Genomic DNA, 22,627 nt, shown 5'->3' with positions numbered 1-22,627 from the left:
CGTTTTGTTTGTTGTTACATATGTTACATCGACGAATGTTTAAGCGACAGTTGGTTTCAACCACAACGCCATTGTCATTATCTTTAATCAAATTATTAATTAATGTCCCAATGCTTCCTTGCGACACGCGAACCCCCGCCTTTGTTGTTATATATTTCATTGTTATTTAATACAAATTTTTCTGCTGAACGTGCATTAAATCCAAATTCTTTGTTGTTAATGATCTTGTTGCCTGTGATAACACCTTTGCTTCCCGCTTGTAAGATGATACCACTCGTTTTACACCCATTAATTTGCGACGATTGAATAAGCGGAGTGGCGCCTTCGTGAATAATAACACCAGAGCCAACTTCAGACTTAATGTTGCATCGTAAAATCATTCCGTGTGAATGAGGACGAAAGACAATCGTAGAATCAATTTGCTTACAGTCAACAATTAAACACGTCGCATCACTCCCAACAACAATAGCATTGTTCTCATTCGTTGGCTTATGAAAGATGCACGAATCAAACAAACTCCGACTGAATGGCATCAGCGATGTCGTGGTGTAATTAGTCGCAAAAGAATTGGCATTGCCGTGACGGAATACGCGCATTGTTCTCTGCTCGAACGCATCCTGCACATGATGAACGTAATATACAATTGTCTAACTCTGAAACACCAAATGATGAACGCGCACAATATGAATCCCTGGCGTATTACATGTTAAAGTAATACCAACAATACGACAACAATTCGCTTTAAGAATAACACAATCAAAAATAACGGCTTCGATGACTGTGTCTTGCGGATTGGACCGCTCTTCAAATGATCGAATTTCTAAAGAACGATCTAATATAATGGACTCTTTATAAACACCACGATGGAGAATAATGCTTTCACCGGGCATAGATAATGAAATAGCTTCAGAAATGGTTTTGACACTATCAGGAAATTCGCCTGTGCAATCAACATGTCGAACTTTTTCAGAACGAATTTCTTCAAATGTGGATCGATATGAAATAGAATAAATTTGTTCATTGATAGATGCCATTAAATTAGTGTCATCTTCTTCTTCGTTTGTAACAACAAACTTACTAGGTCGAACTGTACATTGATATTCACCTCCAGATACTTTAGTAATAATTTGTTGTGTTGACACTTGATCATAATTGTTATAAACTGCTCCCATCTTTAAAGACTTACTAATAAGTTCAGAATATTTTGGAACACCAATAAGTTCATCATCTTCTTCTTGAACAAATGTTTCTTGAATAATGGAATCAAAAAATTTTTCTGCTTCTCCTACTGCATCAGTCATTTTTTTTAATTTTTAAAACTATTTTGGCAAAAAACGGTTTCTCTTCATTGTCACTTTTATGTTTATTTCTTTATCATTTTTTATTTCGCCATTAAAAATATTATTTATAATATTTCTTTATTATTTGTTCATAAGAAACATTTCAAATGGTGTAAATTTTATAACATTTTTGATATTAATTCTTTCTTTATTTTGCATAATACAAATTTGAAGTTTGAGGATAATTTTGATGTATTTTTAACAAAAGGAAATTGTTTTAAAAAATTTTTAGTATGCCATATACATTTTTATTAAACATTCATTAATACAAACCAGAAAAAACATTACAATAATTTTCATTCAATGTCAGTATGTTCACACTGGGAAATATTAAGCTTCTTTCTGTTGTCTACTTACAACAATTATGAATCACCAATAACAGTCAAGAACCAGTATATTATAATTTCTTAAAATATTTTAAGAATTATAAGAAAATCCAAGCATGTCCACAAAATAAATCATTACTCGCAAAATTTTGGGTAAATTCGTATTGGCAGAAACATCATATTTCGGCCATAACTTCCTTTTTGATTTTCATTTATGTTGAAATTTGGAAGAGAACCTCGACTCGGACGCTTCCATTGTGATAATAAATCGGAGTATAACATTTAGTTTCAACTAGTTGTTTATACTAATATTGAACCACTTATTATACCAATTAAAAGATTATTTGATATTTCACTATTATTTTCATCTGATTCATTTTCAAGTATAGTGAAGAAATTACTATAATACATGTAATAAGTCGAATATTGATGAATTATATATTCACATGAAATAAAATTAGAATAAACATAAGGATATGACGAATTAAAGCATGTAACACTAATTGTATTCGTAAAAATTGATTTGGAAATAATTGCTTGTGTAATAGAATGTTTTGAAATTTATGTTTGAATGAATGTTACACCAATTTGCAATGAAGCTGTAAATGCATTTAGTAAATACAATACTTTGAGAAAATACATTGGATTTAGTGAATGTATTGGATTGTGAAAATGAATTTGTTTGTGAAAATGTATTTGATTGTGTAAATGTATGTGTTAGCCAATTATATTGAACACATTCTTCAATAGATGAACCTTTTGATACATTAATTGGACCAAATGTTTCATCTTCATACAAATCTGATGTCATAGCATATTTTGCTGAAACACCTGAAAATGCATCAGAACTTATACCTGTTGGTGACATGATACCTTTGAAATAAATACAGTTTAAATTTTTACAATTTTGAAATACAGAACTTCCAATTAAAGTAACTAAATTTGGAATTGTAATATCAATGAATGATGAACAATAACTAAATTTATTATCTTTAATTGATGTAACTAAATCTGGAATTGTAAAATTTTTAATGATCTACACACATAAAATGCATTATATCTAATTGAAGAAAGAGTCTCTTTTTCTTTATAAAATATTTTAAATGATCGAAGCGTTTCACTATCGGCGCGGATATGAATATTAAAACAAAACAGATCAAGTTTTATTATTAAATTCTAATTTTGTCCAAGATATTTGTGTATAATTAAACTCACTTACCGATCAAAAGTATTCAAAGAGTAAGTAACCAACCATTTTTTCGATCGAGGTTGGGTAACTTTGTGAGTAACCTTTCACTTCTATCGGCTTTTGTTCTCATTCAATATATTCTATGAGATTTATCAATACAAAATTTCATGAAATAAGCAACATGAGTATTACTCATTTGAAGATTATTCAGATAATTCTATCCAAGAATCCAATGAAATAATTAAATTTTTATTATTTAATAATGCAAATCATTTTGTGGATCATTCAGAGATGGATCATTCTCACTTTATATATTCACAATAAATCTTAATCTTGCTTTAAGCAAGTTATTGAACATGTTCAAATGAACGACCGTTTAATAATTGTCAAAAAAACGATCATCACAATTTTTTTCTCTGGCGGAAAGGGAAACAAAAATGCAAGAAATAGAGATAAAAAATACAAAGACTTTCGAATTAGACATGAAGAACATTATTAGTGACAAAAAGTTCTCAACAGGAACTATAATTGAAGATGAACAACGTGTAATAACTTTTCTAAAATCGATCAGAGAATATTTATTATTATTTCAAAAACAAGGCAAAGACAGTTCATTTTTCAAGCGAAGGAAGGATCCAGATGTTAAATCAATTTTTCAAATACTCCGACGTTTTTTCCAAATACCCAACTTTCGCAACCTACTCCGCCCAGAAATTCTTGCTGATTTATGCTTAGTGTTTTATTTTTTCCTTCATCCCGATACTTCAAAGACAATTCAAATCCCAGCTCAATCCTTATTATTTGATCTTTTTCTACTTATAAAAGATGATTACATTGAAATAGAGATGCCACATATCATTATACCTTTTTATTGTTTTTCAAATAATCGCGAAATTTTCATTCATCCAATTCCACCCGGTGTATTTCCACTCTCTGACAACAACGTTGAATGTTGCAACAAAGAAGATGGTGTTAAGCTTTTTCAAAGCCTCATGCAATTTCTTCTTAAAAATTGGAATGAAATGCCAAAACGTTGTTCATTAATTTTTTTCAGCAATGTTCTTTATTACATGTATTCAAATGTTTATAGGCAAACATTTGGAAATAGTAATCCACAATATTTTACAGAGACACCACCAGAAACCTTAGAGAAAGAAATTTTATATTTCTTCAAGCACTTTATCCAAAACGAATGTTATATATCGTATTTGTTTTCATCTGATCCACGTAATCAAGTTGAAGAACCACGAGCAAAATTCTTTTTAAGTGTATTAGTATATATTGGGGAAAGTGATACATTTGAAGAAGATCAATTAATATTATTAGATTTAATGCAACAAATTATAACCATTCCATCCATAACAGAGCCGATCATAAAGAAAGCGCGGAAAGGCTTTAATGAGCTTGCGTTTACGGTTTGTAACATGATAACAAGAATATCCAAAAAGAATCCGAGTCAGAATCATCCCGTTTTATTGAAGATTGATGTCTTCTTTAAGGATTATTTCAAATCGATTTTTAGATTTTATGAACCAGAAAAAGCATCGAAACATATTGCAGATGTCTTTCACAAACAACATTATGAGAAATTTACATCAATTTTCATATTATATAACTTCTTAAATTCATTAATTTCTTATGGTAATGATAATTCTATACTATGGAATTGTTTAACAAATCTTGTTACAGAATCAGAATTATTATCTGCTGTTGCATCACGTTATGCACAATATTTGGCAGTAGAGTTATGTCCTTATTTGTTTAACTTTGAAGACGCACCATTAATTCAAGCTTGTGACACAGCAATGCGTAAAAAACTTCGGACTGGACAAGATTCAACATTTGATCCGCAACAATTATTATTAATGATTCAAAGCCCAACTACTTATGCAGCAGAACTAGGGCCATCATGGGAAAAATATGAAGAACATGTTGATTCATTTAAACTTTTATCTATACCACAAATCCATATTAATGATAAATCGATTTTATATGATCGAATTAATATATTTTTATCTGTTTTTGATTGTTATGATAAATTAGAATCGACAATTCAAAGACAATCTGCATTTGCACCTATTTATTCTTTATATTATGTCCTTAATGAAATGAATAATTTCCCACCTGAATTAAATTGCGATCAAATTGTTTTATTTAAATATTGTAAGAAGCGATTATTTTATGCAATATTAAATCAAAGTGATCTAGATATTCGAAATCATTCATTTCAATTATTATCAAAAATTATTAATCGATTTGATATTCGATATTGTTTATCACAAAATGCGTTATATAAATGGATAATTTGTGTATCGATGATGATATTATCTAATAATCAAGATAATAGAGTTTTTGCTATTCGACAAGGAATTCGTTCGATATGTTTTGGTCTTCCTTTTACTACGATGTTAATACCTTTATTAATGAATGCTATTTTTACATTTAATGTTCAACTTGACAATGAAATATTTGCATTTGTTTCTTCATTATCTTTATTTAATCGAAACAATGAAATTAATCCAATCATTATTAATGCTATAAATGAACTTAAGAATAAATATCCACAACATTTTATATCAAATACAAATGAATTATTAAAACCATTTCCGACTAATTTTAGGGAATTTATTTTTAATTATATCGAAAAGACTGAATTTAATGATATTCCATTATTATTAAATCTAATTTCGTCAATGCTTGCGGATGAAATGACGCAAGAGAAAATCGAAGAGAATCACATCCAAATCATTTTAGATATTTTCCTTAAACTTATAAAATTACAAACATTTGAAGCAGTAATGCTTGATACTGTTATATTTTCATATTGCGAAAAACTTAAAAAAGAATTTCCAAGTCTATTACAGAATTATGTTTCATCTATAATAGAATACGTCTCAACTTTAAAACCTGAGAGTTCTAAATGGAGTTATGAAATAATACAATATACGTCACATTTAATTGTGTATTCTTCACCACTTGTAAACCATTTTGATTTATCGAAATTCATTGATACGATTTCAAAGATTTCTTCAGTATATAAAACAAATGAGAAAATGATACAATTCACTGAACATGTAATCGATTTCATTTCAACAAATTTCTTAAGTTATCCATTCACAAATGGCCCATGTTTCCCTGTTTCGACTGATAAATATTCTTATGGTGATTTACCTATTTTAACTTCAGCAAATAATTTCATTAAGTTTAAATTCGATGACTTCGATAAGTCTTTGATAATGACTTCGCAAACGCAAACTCAAAGATATACTGTGAAATTGGAAAATATTACAAAAACTTTCATAAATGATCAAAATATTAAACCTTTCGAATTCGCAAAAGATTTGGAAAATTGTGAAAATAAGCAGAAAGAAGAAAATGGTGATTTATCAAGAAAATTCCAGTCATTGTTTAAAGATTTTAATGCAGAATATGAAATCGATTTGGAAAAATTGGAAGAAGATTTTAACTATTCAAAATTCAACGATAGCGCAATAAACGGTCCCGACCCGCCCCAGCTTAGGCAACCGTTATCGAACCCAACAACTGTTGCTGGAGCTGCAGAATTAATAGGTATAACAAGTCAATTCCAACAATATAATGGACAACTTGTTCCAAATGATAACAACTTACTGTTGTCTGATATATTTTCTTTAAATCCACTTAACGAACTTAAATTCGGAGTTTTGTTCTCAACAAATGAAAAAGAAATCCAGGCAAAGTTGTTGTCAACAACAATGGAGGAAACTTCGCCCTCTTTCCAAGAATTTATTTCAACACTTGGATGGACAATTGATTTGGCCACTCACCATGGATATGATGCTGGGCTAAATATGAACAATTTAGAAAGCTGTAAGGCCTCTGTTTACTATGCAGATCTTCTTAACGAAGTGATGTTTCATATTGCGCCAATTATGGAAACAGATGAAAAAGATGTTCAGCAAATCAAGAAAAAGAAACACATTGGCAATGACCACATCCATATAATTTGGTGTGAAAATACCAAAGAATATAATCATCAAATAATTACATCTCAATTTAACAATGTACATATCATTATATATCCACTTAAAACATGTTTGTTCAGAATCTCTGTGAAGAAAAAGGACGACGCGTTTTGGGTTGGCCCTCTTTCTGATCAGATGATTGTCTCCAAGAAGGTTTTACCTGTTTTGGTACGACAGACTGTAATATGCGCAATGAACGCGTACTATGCAACAAAAATTAATGACGGAACGAATAAGGCAATTTATATGCAATCAAGATTTTCAAAATTGGTCAACAAAATATCCGGGTCATATGAATACGGATCACCTGTGAGAAAGCGGAGCGCCAATGAAAATGAAGGTTTGCAGCGTTCGTTGATGCAGTATAATTCTAATTTGAATTCATGTGATCAGAAAAAGAGTAGAACTAAAAAGAAAGAGTAAAAGTGTCGTTTTAAAGTGAGTAATTTTGTTTTTTTGATGAGTGGTCAATATCTTTCGTTTATTTTTGAGATTGACCTTTTGTTTTCAAATAATTTAAATTATTTCTAAATATTATTTTCAAATATAAAATTATTAAAACAAATATTATCTTTAGCATTAATATCAATTGATATCCTTCTTGCTCAATAATATGTTTATTGAACCGGTTGAACAGGTTCAAAATTTTTTGAATTTAAAGGATATAGTAATTACTTTTGGAATCTGATTTTTTTGAAGAAAATGTTTAATAAGATACAAATTTCCAATTTCCGCAGTATCATTAATTATATTTTCTTATGTTTTATTAAATTTTTCTTCTAAAAAAGATAAAATTTCAAAATTTCCTTTTAAAATACAAACATATTTAATATCATTCATTTTCTGCTTTAATTTCATTATCAGCATTATTTTTATAAAGATATTTAAAGATATCATTTTGATGAAATTCTATTGCAGTTTCATACAATTTCCCAAATTTTGATAAATTTTGTTCACATAAATGAATGATTTTTAAGTTTCCGCCTACAATTGCATATTTCCATGTATTCTTTATTTTAGCACCATTTATAAGTAAATATTTAAAATATTTAATTGATCCAAAGCATGCAGCATAATCCATTAATGAAACATTTCTCTGATTAACATTTGAACATCTTTCATAAAGTGATGGTTCAATCTTTTGATTAAAACCAAAATTACTTTGTGATGAAATTTATTGGAAAACAACTTTGTGTGATGTGTGTAAAGCAATGAAATAACCGCTTTTGATTCAAATTTATTGCAATATTGAATACTTTATTCCGAAATGGAGACTGTGAGCCCCATGACGCAAGAAAATCAAGCAATATCAATAATACAGCATCACTTTCTAAGACTTAGGCAAACAGAAAACAATAAGTCTTCACTTACCGAAGATATTTCATATACTGCTTCATTCCTTAATATAAATGTCAATGATCCTGTTTCCGTATTAAAATCAATGGGAATCATATTTTTTGGACCAACGGCTGCATTTAATCTTTCACTTCTTCAATCCCAAGTAATTTGTTGTCGTGCAGTTGTTCTTTCTGCGTTTTATCAAGAAGGATGGACAGATGTTGAAAGTAAAGACACTAATTTATCCGCCGTGGTTGGAGCCAATCAGGTTAAAAACTGGATTGTTTTAAAAATTCCTCAACAATCAAATCTTACAAAACTGATAAATGAAAATCCACGATTAATTGCAACGGAACAGAGTTTTGGTCTCGATCACACACCAGATGAGATCCTTATAGGGCCCGGGATGCCTCCTCAAGATGTCCTTACAGAGCCTCATTTTCCACTTGTTACCATACAATACGAATGGACATTTGAAACTCACACAATCGCTACATTTGATCCACTAGAGAATGCAGTTAAAAACAGAAAGAAGCTCAATATTTCCCAGTGTGAACATACTGACATTGAATGAAAATTATTGTAATGTTTTTTCTGGTTTGTATTAATGAATGTTTAATAAAAATGTATATGGCATACTAAAAATTTTTTAAAACAATTTCCTTTTGTTAAAAATACATCAAAATTATCCTCAAACTTCAAATTTGTATTATGCAAAATAAAGAAAGAATTAATATCAAAAATGTTATAAAATTTACACCATTTGAAATGTTTCTTATGAACAAATAATAAAGAAATATTATAAATAATATTTTTAATGGCGAAATAAAAAATGATAAAGAAATAAACATAAAAGTGACAATGAAGAGAAACCGTTTTTTGCCAAAATAGTTTTAAAAATTAAAAAAAAATGACTGATGCAGTAGGAGAAGCAGAAAAATTTTTTGATTCCATTATTCAAGAAACATTTGTTCAAGAAGAAGATGATGAACTTATTGGTGTTCCAAAATATTCTGAACTTATTAGTAAGTCTTTAAAGATGGGGAGCAGTTTATAACAATTATGATCAAGTGTCAACACAACAAATTATTACTAAAGTATCTGGAGGTGAATATCAATGTACAGTTCGACCTAGTAAGTTTGTTGTTACAAACGAAGAAGAAGATGACACTAATTTAATGGCATCTATCAATGAACAAATTTATTCTATTTCATATCGATCCACATTTGAAGAAATTCGTTCTGAAAAAGTTCGACATGTTGATTGCACAGGCGAATTTCCTGATAGTGTCAAAACCATTTCTGAAGCTATTTCATTATCTATGCCCGGTGAAAGCATTATTCTCCATCGTGGTGTTTATAAAGAGTCCATTATATTAGATCGTTCTTTAGAAATTCGATCATTTGAAGAGCGGTCCAATCCGCAAGACACAGTCATCGAAGCCGTTATTTTTGATTGTGTTATTCTTAAAGCGAATTGTTGTCGTATTGTTGGTATTACTTTAACATGTAATACGCCAGGGGATTCATATTGTGCGCGTTCATCATTTGGTGTTTTAGAGTTAGACAATTGTATATTACGTTCATCATGTGCAGGATGCGTTCGAGCAGAGAACAATGCGCGTATTACGTCACGGCAATGCCAATTCTTTGCGACTAATTACACCACGACATCGCTGATGCCATTCAGTCGGAGTTTGTTTGATTCGTGCATCTTTCATAAGCCAACGAATGAGAACAATGCTATTGTTGTTGGGAGTGATGCGACGTGTTTAATTGTTGACTGTAAGCAAATTGATTCTACGATTGTCTTTCGTCCTCATTCGCACGGAATGATTTTACGATGCAACATTAAGTCTGAAGTTGGCTCTGGCGTTATTATTCACGAAGGCGCCACTCCGCTTATTCAATCGTCGCAAATTAATGGGTGTAAAACGAGTGGCATCATCTTACAAGCGGGAAGCAAAGGTGTTATCACAGGCAACAAGATCATTAACAACAAAGAATTTGGATTTAATGCACGTTCAGCAGAAAAATTTGTATTAAATAACAATGAAATATATAACAACAAAGGCGGGGTTCGCGTGTCGCAAGGAAGCATTGGGACATTAATTAATAATTTGATTAAAGATAATGACAATGGCGTTGTGGTTGAAACCAACTGTCGCTTAAACATTCGTCGATGTAACATATGTAACAACAAACAAAACGGACTTTGCGTCATGCATAATGTTCAACAAGTTCCAGACCGTATTTCATTAGTTCGAATTATTGATTCAGAAATCTTCGGGAACAAGCAATTTGGTATTTATTGCATGGAAGGCTCAGAAGTTCATGCGATTCGAACGAGCATTTATAACAATGAAAAGTTCGGCATCTTTAACAAGGAAACGTGTTTGATTCGTTTGCAAGATTCGAATGTTTATGGGAACAAATCGTTACAAATTCATTCTATTAATCATAGCATATTTGAAGCCACAGGGTCGCACTTCTACAAAGCAGAGCAACAGGCGCTTCTATTTAATGAAGACAGCCAAGGCCGCTTCACGAACTGCACGTGGGAGTTCAATCAGTTATCATTGAAAGCGTTAGGCAACGCGAACATTACATTAAATAATTGTCATTTTCGCCGTAACACGCAATGTATTGTTGGAAGTGATCATAGTAATATCAATATAGAACAAGTTGACTTTAATGACAATGCGCAATTTTGTGTTATGGGTCTTGAGCATAGTAATTTTAATATTAATGGGATTAGTTGCCAAGAGTGTTACTCCGCGATTGAATGTACGCAAAGTTCTATTTTTAATGTTAACAAATGCATCTTTACTAAATGCAGCGAACGCGCCATTCTGACCGACGGCCAAGGCGTCGAACTGAACGTCAGCGACAGCAACTTCTACACGTGCGGCAAAAGTTTTTCTGTTTACATCCAAAAGTGCCGCAGCAGTAAATTTAGCGGAAGTACATTTGTTGGTGCGACGCGGAACAACGATTCGAAGAAAATTCTTCAGACGTCGCAAATAGCGATTAAGATCACATCGTTGAATGTTGTTATTGATTCGTGCATCTTCATGAACTTTCCGTACTACGGCATCGAAGTCGATCACCAGGGACTCCTTAAGATTAACAACTCGAAGTTTCAGTCATGCGGCCGTTCGGCGATTCGCGTTACGAATGGAAGTAAAGCAGATATCACGCGGAACACTATTGGCGCAGGGCATATTTACGCAGTCAACTTGTCGAATAACAGTTACGCGAAAATTAGTGAAAATGTTATTGGAGAAATGCGCGAGAAAGGAAGTTTTGTGCAAGTTGCAGCCAACTCGCGATACGATGCGAAGGATAACGTGAATGAAAATGGTGAACCAATCGCATAGCAATTGAATGAAATGCATTTCAATAAAAGTTCAAATAAGTTTTCACTAAATTCATTATAATAAATTGAAAATGCACTTTGGTGAATTCTTTCACGAAATTCATTATAATAAATTGAAAATGCACTTTGATGAATTCTTTCACTAAATTCATTATAATAAATTGAAAATGCACTTTGGTGAATTCTTTTCACTAAATTCATTATAATAAATTGAAAATGCACTTTGTGAATTCTTTCACTAAATTCATTATAATAAATTGAAAATGCACTTTGGTGAATTCTTTCACTAAATTCATTATAATAAATTGAAAATGCACTTTGTGAATTCTTTTCACTAAATTCATTATAATAAATTGAAAATGCACTTTGTGAATTCTTTTCACTAAATTCATTATAATAAATTGAAAATGCACTTTAGTGAATTCTTTCACGAAATTCATTATAATAAATTGGTAAATTAGTTTAAATTTTTTTATGAATTTTATATAAAAAGTCGATAATGTCTATAAACTATACAAAATGAAGCTTCATTGGTCAAGTTTATAATTATAATTTTTAATGGAAAAAAATAATAAAAATTACTTAAAATACCTTGAATTATCTGATCACATTATCTATGGTTTGAACGAAGGAAACATAGAATCATCGGTAGAAAATATTTTAAATAATTTTGATGATGAATATTCAAAAACATTTCTTCATGTTATAATTCAAATGTCAGTTTGCTCATCTCTTATTTCTCGAAATTATAAGGGTGATTTGATTCTAACTTTTTTAAAAGCAATTCAAGCAAAAAAGGAAACTTTATTTAATAATAATGATTTAATTAAAGAAATATTATCAGCAATAAGACTTAGTTCTAAATATCAAACATCATATTACCTTATTAACAAAATGATTGAAGAGAAAATGATAAATCCAAAATATGTTAAAAAGTTTAAAACATGTTATTTTGCACATTATTTTAAAGAAAAAGAATATTCTAAATTTAATGATATAATGTTATTTAGAAAAAATATTGAAGAACTTTCAAATAATGATTGGGAATTACATAAGCAATTAATTAAAGAAGGAAATAATCCGAATGAAATTGCAAAAATTATTCGAAATGATGAAATAGAAAAACTTCAAGAAATATCATCTCAAACAAATTTTGATTTTGATCAAACAATTCCAAAATCAATTTATGAAAGATGTTCATACATTAATCATAATAATGTTTCATTAATTGATTATGCAGCATTTTTTGGTTCAACTAAATGTTTTAAATATTTACTAATAAATGATGCAAATGCAAATAATGCAAGTAGATATGCAATTGCAGGTGGAAATGAAGGAATTATTCGTTTATGTGAACAAAAACATTTATCATTTGAAAATGGATTTGAAACAGCAATTATGTTTCATCGAAATGATATCTTTTATTATCTTTATGAAAATAAAAAAGAAATGTTTGATGTATCAAATCTTAATTCATATGGTTTAAAATGTATTTCAAGTTTTAATTATGAAATTTTATCATTTTTATTCGAAAAAGGAATGAAATTTTCTGAAGAACTTTTATTTAAGACAGTAAGAATTGGAAATTTATATTTATTTTTGCATTATAATATTGAGAAAAATAAAAATCCGCCAAAAGATATAATATTTGAATCTATGTATTCAGGAAATCTAGAAATAGTTAAATATTTAGTAGAACAAATGAAAATTAATGTCAAGATGAAAAATATTTAAAATTTTAATTTAGAATTTCATTCTTTTTAAATGTTTATTAAGATATTAATAGGCATTTATTTAAATTAAAAGACATTCCAATTATATTAGCAACTTTTAATGACAGCATTGATATTATTCAATACCTTCTTGAAAAAAAAGCTAATATAAATGCGAAAGATTTTTTTTCAAATTAAAAAGAATTTGAATTAATTATTTGATGATTCAATTTTTAAAATGGAATTTAAATTTAATATTTCAAACACCACTTATTGTTGCATCATCAAATGAAAATTATGAAATTGTTAACTTTTTACTTCAACAAAATAACATTAAAATCAATATTAAAGATGATAATTATTAATTCTTAAAAATTGATTTAATTATTTGAAATTTTAATAAAATATTTGGAATTTGATTAAACTTAATAATACAGCACTTTTTTATGCAGTTAAAAATGATGATATAGAAATTGTAAATTTACTTTTAAATCAAAAAGATATTGATGTTAATATTAAAAATTTTTATTTTATATAAATATTATTTGTTTTGTTTGTTTGATATTTTGGAATAATATTTGGAAAACATAAAAATTATTTAATACAGCACTTTTTTTAGCTTCTAGACAAGGTAATATAGAAATAGTTAAATTACTTCTTGAACATGAAGGAATAAATGTTAACCTCAAAAATGTTGTTTTATTTTGTTTAAAATTTGTTTTATTTATATGATAATTTTTAGTGATATTTAGAAATTATTTAATTTATTTAATACAGCACTTATGATTGCAGTTATAAATAAACACTCAGAAATAGTTAAATTACTTCTTGAACAAGAAGGAATTGATATTAATGCTAAAGATATTTATTTAAATGATTTAAAATCTATTTTAATATTTTTATATTTTAAAATTATATTTAAAATTTAATTAATTTATTTGACTCCGCGTTTGACATTGCTATTAACAGAGAAAACGCGGAAATAGTTAAGTTACTTCTTGAAAAAGAAGAAATTAATGTTAATGAAAGAAATATTTAATAATTTTATTTGATACTTATTCTCATAGTTTTTTATTCCAAAAAAACATTTGAAAATTATTACTATTATTTAATACGGCACTTATAATGATGTCAAATAGAGGTAACACAGAAATAGCCAAACTACTTATTGAATATGAAAAAACTGATATTAACGCAAAAGGTATTTATTTATTTTATTTCAAATTTATTTTAATAATTTTGTATTTCAAAATAATATTTGGAAATTATTTAAATTATTTTGGACAGCACTTATGAAAGCAACTATGGAGGGTCACACAGAAATAGTTAAGTTACTTCTTGAACAAGAAAGAATTGATGTTAATGCTAAAGATATTTATTTGATTGATTTATATTTTATTTTAATAATTTTCTGTTTCAAAATAATATTTGGAAATTATTTAAATTATTTAAAACAGCACTTATTTGGGCATCTAACAGAGGATATAACGAAATAGTTAAATTACTTCTTAAACAAAAAGGAATTGATATTAATGTACAAGATATTTTTATTATTTTTTTGAAATTTGTTTGTATAATTTGACATTTCAAAGTTATATTTGGTAATTATTTTATTTGTTTAATACAGCTCTTCTAACAGCTTTATCATTCTTTCACAAAGAAACAGCTCAATTACTTCTTGAACAAGAAGGAATTGATATTAATGCCAAAAATATTTATAAGTTTTATTTAAAATTTATTTTAATAATTTAGAATCTCAAAATAATATTTGGAAATTATTTAAAATATTTTGGACAGCACTTAAAATAGCAGAAACGAATAAAAATTTCAAAGAAATACTAGACTTACTTCACAAACATACTTAAGTTGATCCCGATTTCTAAGGCTTTGACAAAATGATTCTTAATTCTGATTTAGAACGATCTTGGAGAAATCATTATTTAATATGTAACAAAGCATATGAATAAACTCGATAAAAAGGAACTCGAATCCCATAATATATTTTATACGAAATTTATACCAAAACATATATTTCTATGCTATGTGTAATTATGTCTTTTTGGGAAGTTTAAATGTTGTCGGAATTGCTGTGCATCGACAATAGAATCTTTTAGTCCCTCTTAACGGTCGTTTATAATAATAAAGAACTATTGGGGCACCCCTTTCTATTTTTTCAGCCAGAATTCTGGCAAAATGACATTCGAAACGGTTAATATTGTTTTCTGTGTCTAATAACCACCACTTTTTGAATCAATTAATAACCGTTTTTCATTTGTGATGACTGAACAAGAAAACTCCGTCCAAAAATTCCTTGATCGCGAAGATGAGGATGAAAGTGTTCGTAAATGGAAGGAATCTCTCCTCGGTGATGCTGCTGGTGGCGATTTATCTCTTGCTTCTCCAAAAGATGATCCACGTCTTGTCATTGCAAAAGAATTCAAAGTTGTTATCCACGGTGGAAATACCTATACATACAACTTAGAAGACAAGGACCAATTAAATGATCTTAAAAAGAATGGATATGTCCTCAAAGAAGGCCAAACTTTCCACTATGAAGTCACAATCCTTGTTCACCACGATATTGTTCTTGGTATTACATTTGAGACAAAGGCTAAGAAGATGTTGGCCAAGCAAGAGGCAAGTTTCGAAATTGGTTCATACCCACCAACAATTGCTCCAATCACTAAGGTTCTTGACGAATGTGAAGTCCCTGTTGGCAAGATGACACGTGGTGAATACAAGGTTGTTAACACCATCAAAGATGAAAGGGATAACAAATACTTTTCATTTGATTCCAAGTTTAAGATCGAAAAAGCATAAAAAAGAATGGTGCCTCTCATAGCTTTTGTTAATTCCTTTGCATGAGATTTTTTTCAACTTTGAAACTTAAATTTCGGTTATGAACGTAAACCGTAAATGTCATTTTTTTCAAATAAATAATTGCGTTTATTAGCTCAAAAAGTGGAATTCGTTTCGTCTTGATGATGACGTTTAAGTTCAAGCTATCTCATTAAGCATAAAGAATCACAAAAGAATACCACATAAATACTTATGCTCTGCTTATAGCTAAACAGAATAAATATTAAATAAAAATACATGAATTGCTCAATATTAATTCAACAAATATTTGTTTTTATTAAATGGCTAAAGGTGTGCAAATCTGCAATAAACATTGGAATAGGGGATAAAATAGCGAAATTTTAATTAAAAAGATAAAAAAAAAATCTATAAATACTTTAACAACTGCACTGATTTGAATTTGCAGGTACTTTTGCATCATCAACAACAACGATTGGATCAGATTGAGGGCGCGAGATATCTGGAATCGATTCGCATATCAACTTAAAAAGTCTGGTCACATTTTGGCCAGTTTTTGCAGATGTTTCTATTGTTTGGATTGACAACGGCTTTGTAAATTCTGTAACTTTTTCATGTAGAACTTTGCTTTCGAGATCGTTTTTATTTCCAACAAATATACATATTGCATCATTACCACGTTCACTAATAACTGTTTTATGCCACACTTTCGCTTCCTCAAATGTGTTTGGATCGGATACGTCGTATACAATAACAGCAATATTTGAATCTCTGATATAAGAAGGTATTAAAGACTTAAATCTTTCCTGACCAGCAGTATCCCATATTTGAAGATCAACAGTATGATCTCTGATTTGAATAGGTTTTGCAAAAAAATCGATACCAACAGTTGATGAATAATCTTTATCGAAGCTACTGGTCATAAACCTACTGATAAGTGAAGTTTTACCTGTGCCAGCTGCACCAAGAAATACAACTTTACACTTCGTTATCATGAATATATTTAACATCACATGTCGTATGCAAACAAGAAAAAATGTTTTGGGCAGTAATTTTTTTAAAAAAACTTATAAGTACGTAATTTACTTTGCACTCATTAACGACCTATGCTAAGCTTGTACCCCTCAATAAATATTATTATTTTAATCAAATGAATAATAATGTGAATTTTAACATTATCACAACATTTGTAGTTTTTTATATTATTTGACATTAAGAAACAAAAGTTATATGAGTGTAAGAAAATGATAATGCAAAATCATCTTTTGATAATTCTTATTACATGAATATCTTCACAAACGACTTTCGCTCTCTCACAACATGTTAAATATTTCTGTAATTTTCTCAGTATTATTTATCTTGCAATTATGCAAGCAAAAAAGTTAAAAAATTAAATCCCACTTTTTACAAAGAAAATCAGCAAAAAATCACCAAACACTCAACCATGTAAGGATGTCTCAGTTATGTCCAATGAGTCAATGACAAATGTATTATAAATAATTTGAAGTGATTAGTATTAAATTTAAGAAGTTATAAGTAAAGTCCTTCATAAAAAGTCATGTAATTAAAAATTGATAAATGATATTATAATAATTAATAATTATAATTTCGAAATGTGTATCCCCGCCACTAAGCCGTTTAAACGATTAACCGCCAAATGTGACCAATTTAATGCCGCCAAAAGGGAAAGCTGTCAATGTGACTGCTAATATGCTTATTGATTGTAATGAAAAAATGGGTGGAACAGATTCTCCTGCTGAAAATGATTTCAAGCTCTTGCTTGCAGGTGCTTCAGCAAAATCAGATATTCAAGTAAGGCGTCTTTCAGCACAGCTTATCCCTAGGTTTGCAGAAAAATTCCCAAAACAAATAAATGTTGCCGTTTCATCAATGGTTGAGCTTTCAAAAGATGATGATGACAATGTTAGGTTAACGGCTATAAAAGGAATTGTTAAATTCTATAATGATGACAAAGCGGCAGTAATTTCGGTTTTATTAAATGCGCTTGGCGATACTAATGAGAAAATTGTTGAATTTGTTGAACCTGTTGTCATAGAGCGCTTAGAAACAGACGAAGAATTCAAATCAATCTTTTCCAAATCTCTATCAAAACTAAAACCAGAGTCTCAATGTAAAATGGTTGGTTATATCCGTGATAAAATCAAATTCACAGAAGAAACAGTTCCAGAGCTTCTTGAAGTAATTCAAATTGCGCTCAAGTCTTGTGTTGTTGAAGGTTTAAGATTGTATGGTAAGAATAAGAAATTAATTTCTGAAGAGCAATCTCAACCATTAATTGATGAGCTTCTTGAGCTTCTCGACAACTCACTTGAATCCAATTTTGATGAAGTTGTTAACAATCTTATGGTTCAAATTCTTCATTTCACTCGTACAATTGGCAATTATTCCACTACCAAATTATTAAACATTCTTACGAAGCGCGTCATGCCCAAATATGAGTCTCTTCCAATCGAGGTCAAAATTGCCGTTATTCAGAAGATTGCTGACGTCGCGCGTGACGTTGAAGGTGAGGAACTCATCAACGAAGTTTACAACAGGGTTTTCCTGAAATTACCAAAGAGCACCGATGAAGCGGTGAATTTCACTCTTGCTGAAGCGACTTTGTTTGCTTTCTATCGTCTTGCTCAAAAATTCAGTAGTGCTGCCTCAAAATTGATAGGAACCGTTCTTGTTAGGACGGGGCAGCCTGATGAAGCCGATGATGTAAACGAAGATCAAGAAAAGCAAAACGAATTTCGTGAACGTCTTGAGAACTTACTCCAGTTGGCAGTCGCATTCGGTGATCAATATGGTATTAGGTTCAATGAGATCAGAAGTAGGAAAACGACAAATGAAGAAGAATCAGAACAAAAACGTAAAGATATGAAGAATTGTATTCGTGCACAGAAAACTGGTGCGAATATTAATAAGATTTGTCATTTATTGTTAGGAACAAATCCACTGACAACGAAATTTAAGGCAAGGCCTTCATGGGTTAAGAAGAATGTGAAAAAGTTCACTCGGCCATATAACGGAAGGAGAGAAAGCAATCGAAATAACTACAACAATTACAATAGGAATAATGGTAATAGAAACAATTATAACACTTATAATGGTAACAATAGAAACAATAACTATAACAATAGGAATAATGGCGGAAGAAACAATTTTAGATTCAGGACTAACAGAAATGTCCAAAGAAACTATCGCGAAAGGAGAAACTAAAAGATATTTTAAAATGGTTTCATAAACAAAATAAGTTATAATTAAATTTGTTTTATTTAAAAGGTTTTGAGTATAATTTTTGATATAAATGGAAAATAGCAACAAATTCCATTGGACATTTGCTTCTTTTCTTATTGATTTTAATAATATTTTCTGTAATTAAATATTTAAAGGTTCTTTATTACGTGAAACAGTCGGAATTTCGAAAAGATTTAATGAATTTGGATTAATTTTATAAAAACAACAGGAAATGAAAATATTTCCTGTTTTGATAGATGTAATAATAATCACATCTTTGTTGAAATACACCCAACTTTTATGATTTTTTCATAAAAAAAAAATAAACATCATTTCGATGGAATTCATTCGCTGTTTCATACGCATCTCTAAATTCTGATTGATTTCTTCATTTCCTACAGCAACTGCATATTTTTTTGTATATAAATTCTTCTGCTTTGTTCATAAGTAAATGCTTATAACATTTAACTAATCCAAAAAATGCAGCATAACCAATTAATGAAATGTTACATTGATTGATAAATTCATGTCTTTAATAAAGTGATGGTTTAATTTTTTGATTAAAATTAAAATCTGCTTGTGATGATCTTTCTTGAAGTTTTTTGATTTCATCATTTGGAATTATTTTAGCAGATTCATTTGTTAACTACTTCTTTAATATATTCTTTGATAGCTCCTCATAAATATCAGTGAATTATTCCGAAATAAAGCATCAACACTGTCTTTTATTTTGTTTTAAAGTTTCTAATTCAAATATTTCCAAATATTTCATCTTATGTATTATGATGAATAAAATAAATCGAATTTTTATTTTTATTTTTAATTATTTTCTTCAAGTACTTATTTTTATAGGATTGTGAAAGAACACAATTAGATTCTTGTGTTTGTAAATAAATGAAAATTTGCAAAAATGTTAATGGGTTATTTATTGTAGTAAGTTAAGCTTAAAATATGTCAAAAAACAAGAAAAACTTTTAATTCAGCATCTGCTTTATACACTTTTTCAATTATAAACCAAACACAAAAAACAATACAGATAACAGCACATTTAAATGCTTTGGGTTTAATTTAGTTTCATTATTTATTCATAACAGTAATATTATCATTCAGATGGAATCCATTTTTGTTTCATTAGAAGATATATCCGAAAACTCTATTTGATCTGTTTCAAAAGCGAACTCGTCAGAAGACATTGAGTTTAATGATTCATCATTAAATTCATTAATTTTTTCATCATTAAATGATTGATTTTTCTCTAATATTTCTGATTTGTTTAGGTTGCAATCAGTAATTAGCTCATGGACCCATACGCCTTCTGTGTTTATTCCCAATTGTTTTATTATAGATTCATTTTTAAAATCAGTTGAATTATTAATCTCTGATTCCGCTGAATTAAGTGAAAATTTCATTGATTTTTCTTTTAAATATTGAAAAACAATCATTGTTGCAATTTTATATGAAATTGTTTTCTTTAAGTTAGGATATGATTTAAGAATATTATCTTCACCTTGTGAAGCTTGCGAGATCAAAGAAATATAATGTGCTCTTATATGATTAATTATTCCATTTTCCTTCATTTTAGAAATTACTTTTTTTTTTGTATTTGCTTCCATTTAAAATGGATAAATTTTAAACGTTCATATTATTTATTATTGTATAATTTTGTATATTCAAAAATTTTTGTTAGTGTAAGCATCGCTGGTCTAATGGTAGAATTTCAGCTTGCCAAGCTGGGGGTCCGGGTCCGATTCCCGGGCGATGCAATTTTTTCAAAAATTCATTTTCTTTTTTTCAGATATCAAATGTTGAAAAATATTAATTCTTGAAGAATTCAGATATCAAATGTTTGTGATAAATTTTTTTCAGACATTTAAATTTAGAACAAACAAAATATAATACCAACAAATTTATTAACAACATCACACGCAAATTTTTCAGAAGTATCCAATTGTTATCTTCTTCTTCTTCTCTGTAAAGTTGCCACACCAATTGTAGCGCTTCTATTTGTATGAAATGGCTCGTCATCATTTGATTCTATTTCTGGCACCAGCGGCAATTTTTCTATTTCATTGCAATAGCATACACCCGAATACTTTGCTTCAGGATGGAAGAACACCACTATAACGCTCACGTTATCCATACTTCCATTAGCAATTGCAGCATTCTTTAATGACGTTGCAGCGTCTTGAGGACTTTTTGCGTTCACAAATATTTTATATGCTTCTTCATTTGTTAACACATCCCAAACTCCATCGCATGCTACGATTAAACCAATTTCTTCATCATCGATTTGATAACTTTTCACTTTCGGCTTAATGAATAATCCATCGCCACACCATAAGTCACCAATTGCTCTTGACAAAGCTAATTTCCGTTTAACTCTTCCATCGATTACACCCAATAATAATCGTTTTAATCGATTATATTCATGTTTAATTGTTGCCTTTTGATCTTTAGTTATTTGTTCAAAACCATTTTTCTTTATCCGTAAAATTCGGGAATCACCAATTGAACCTATATAACATATGTTATCATATACAAATGTTACTGCTGCTGTACATCCATCGATTAAATTTTGTGATTTAACTTCGTTTTGAATATGTTCGAAACAATCGGAAAACTTTTGTTCATTTTTGGTGCGGATTAAACTTTTGACTTCTGTTAACATCATTTCGCTGGCTAAATATGACGTGTTAGAGCCTGCATGACCATCGAATATACCGAAGAGTGAAAAGTTGTTATCATTATATATTGTGAAGTTATCTTCCATTGTTTGACGTAAGCCAACTGTTGATGAATAACCAATTCCATAAGAACCTTTTGTAATTATATTTTCATTTGTTATGACTTTAAGTCGATTATTTTTATTTGTTATATTAAATGATGATAATGAATTATTAAATATTTCTAAAAATTCAAAATTCAGAAAGTTTTCAAATGGATTTATAATTGTTTCTAATGAACATGTTAATTTATTTGTTGATAATGATAAAAAATGTAATGTCGAATTAATATTAATGATTGAAAACGTTTCAAGTAAATTATTATCTAATATTAATGATATTATTGATGGCAATTCAATGCTTTCGAACTTTTTAAGTAAATTATATGATAAATCTAATAAATAAAGTGATTTAGGAAACTTATAATTAATCGGAATTTCATTAATTAAATTATGTGATAAGTTTAAAAAACGTAATGTACTAATGTCTTGAATAGCTGTAGGTAATGATTCTAAATGATTATTAGAGACATCAATTGTCTTCAAAAAGAAAAATG

At 29.1% G+C, this 22,627-nt stretch overlaps 9 protein-coding genes across 9 annotated transcripts; 5 read left to right on the top strand and 4 right to left on the bottom strand.

Annotated features, from left to right (window-relative positions):
• Positions 1–95: 95 nt before the first annotated feature.
• Positions 96–533, bottom strand: GO595_010367 (F-box only protein 10; the record flags this gene model as incomplete). The annotated part of the gene is made up of 1 exon (XM_067913038.1): positions 96–533. The coding sequence occupies one exon, from the start codon at positions 531–533 to the stop codon at positions 96–98; it is 438 nt and encodes a 145-aa protein (XP_067769105.1).
• Positions 534–647: 114 nt separating this feature from the next.
• On the bottom strand, positions 648–1,301 carry GO595_010366 (cell surface protein; the record flags this gene model as incomplete). The annotated part of the gene is made up of 1 exon (XM_067913037.1): positions 648–1,301. The coding sequence occupies one exon, from the start codon at positions 1,299–1,301 to the stop codon at positions 648–650; it is 654 nt and encodes a 217-aa protein (XP_067769104.1).
• A 5,288-nt stretch (positions 1,302–6,589) lies between these two features.
• Positions 6,590–7,282, top strand: GO595_010365 (putative Rap/Ran GTPase-activating protein; the record flags this gene model as incomplete). The annotated part of the gene is made up of 1 exon (XM_067913036.1): positions 6,590–7,282. The coding sequence occupies one exon, from the start codon at positions 6,590–6,592 to the stop codon at positions 7,280–7,282; it is 693 nt and encodes a 230-aa protein (XP_067769103.1).
• An 844-nt stretch (positions 7,283–8,126) lies between these two features.
• Positions 8,127–8,771, top strand: GO595_010364 (uncharacterized protein; the record flags this gene model as incomplete). Its single annotated transcript, XM_067913034.1, has 1 exon — positions 8,127–8,771. One exon carries the CDS (start codon positions 8,127–8,129, stop codon positions 8,769–8,771), a length of 645 nt encoding a protein of 214 aa, XP_067769102.1.
• A 748-nt stretch (positions 8,772–9,519) lies between these two features.
• On the top strand, positions 9,520–11,577 carry GO595_010363 (serine/threonine protein kinase; the record flags this gene model as incomplete). Its single annotated transcript, XM_067913033.1, has 1 exon — positions 9,520–11,577. The coding sequence occupies one exon, from the start codon at positions 9,520–9,522 to the stop codon at positions 11,575–11,577; it is 2,058 nt and encodes a 685-aa protein (XP_067769101.1).
• Positions 11,578–15,565: 3,988 nt separating this feature from the next.
• GO595_010362 (rho GDP-dissociation inhibitor 1) lies at positions 15,566–16,108 on the top strand (the record flags this gene model as incomplete). Its single annotated transcript, XM_067913032.1, has 1 exon — positions 15,566–16,108. One exon carries the CDS (start codon positions 15,566–15,568, stop codon positions 16,106–16,108), a length of 543 nt encoding a protein of 180 aa, XP_067769100.1.
• Positions 16,109–16,524: 416 nt separating this feature from the next.
• On the bottom strand, positions 16,525–17,028 carry GO595_010361 (ras-related protein Rab-6B; the record flags this gene model as incomplete). Its single annotated transcript, XM_067913031.1, has 1 exon — positions 16,525–17,028. One exon carries the CDS (start codon positions 17,026–17,028, stop codon positions 16,525–16,527), a length of 504 nt encoding a protein of 167 aa, XP_067769099.1.
• Positions 17,029–17,776: 748 nt separating this feature from the next.
• GO595_010360 (apoptosis inhibitor 5-like protein API5) lies at positions 17,777–19,330 on the top strand (the record flags this gene model as incomplete). The annotated part of the gene is made up of 1 exon (XM_067913030.1): positions 17,777–19,330. The coding sequence occupies one exon, from the start codon at positions 17,777–17,779 to the stop codon at positions 19,328–19,330; it is 1,554 nt and encodes a 517-aa protein (XP_067769098.1).
• Positions 19,331–21,299: 1,969 nt separating this feature from the next.
• On the bottom strand, positions 21,300–22,118 carry GO595_010359 (protein phosphatase 2C; the record flags this gene model as incomplete). The annotated part of the gene is made up of 1 exon (XM_067913029.1): positions 21,300–22,118. One exon carries the CDS (start codon positions 22,116–22,118, stop codon positions 21,300–21,302), a length of 819 nt encoding a protein of 272 aa, XP_067769097.1.
• Between the last annotated feature and the right edge of the window lie 509 nt (positions 22,119–22,627).

This window comes from Histomonas meleagridis, assembly GCF_020186115.1.
Source record: "Histomonas meleagridis strain 2922-C6/04-10x chromosome Unknown scaffold_61, whole genome shotgun sequence".
In the NCBI taxonomy this organism is placed as follows: Eukaryota; Parabasalia; order Tritrichomonadida; family Dientamoebidae; genus Histomonas; species Histomonas meleagridis.
The sequence above is the reverse complement of the archived record's forward strand: the minus strand, read 5'-3'. Positions and strand labels throughout refer to the sequence as shown.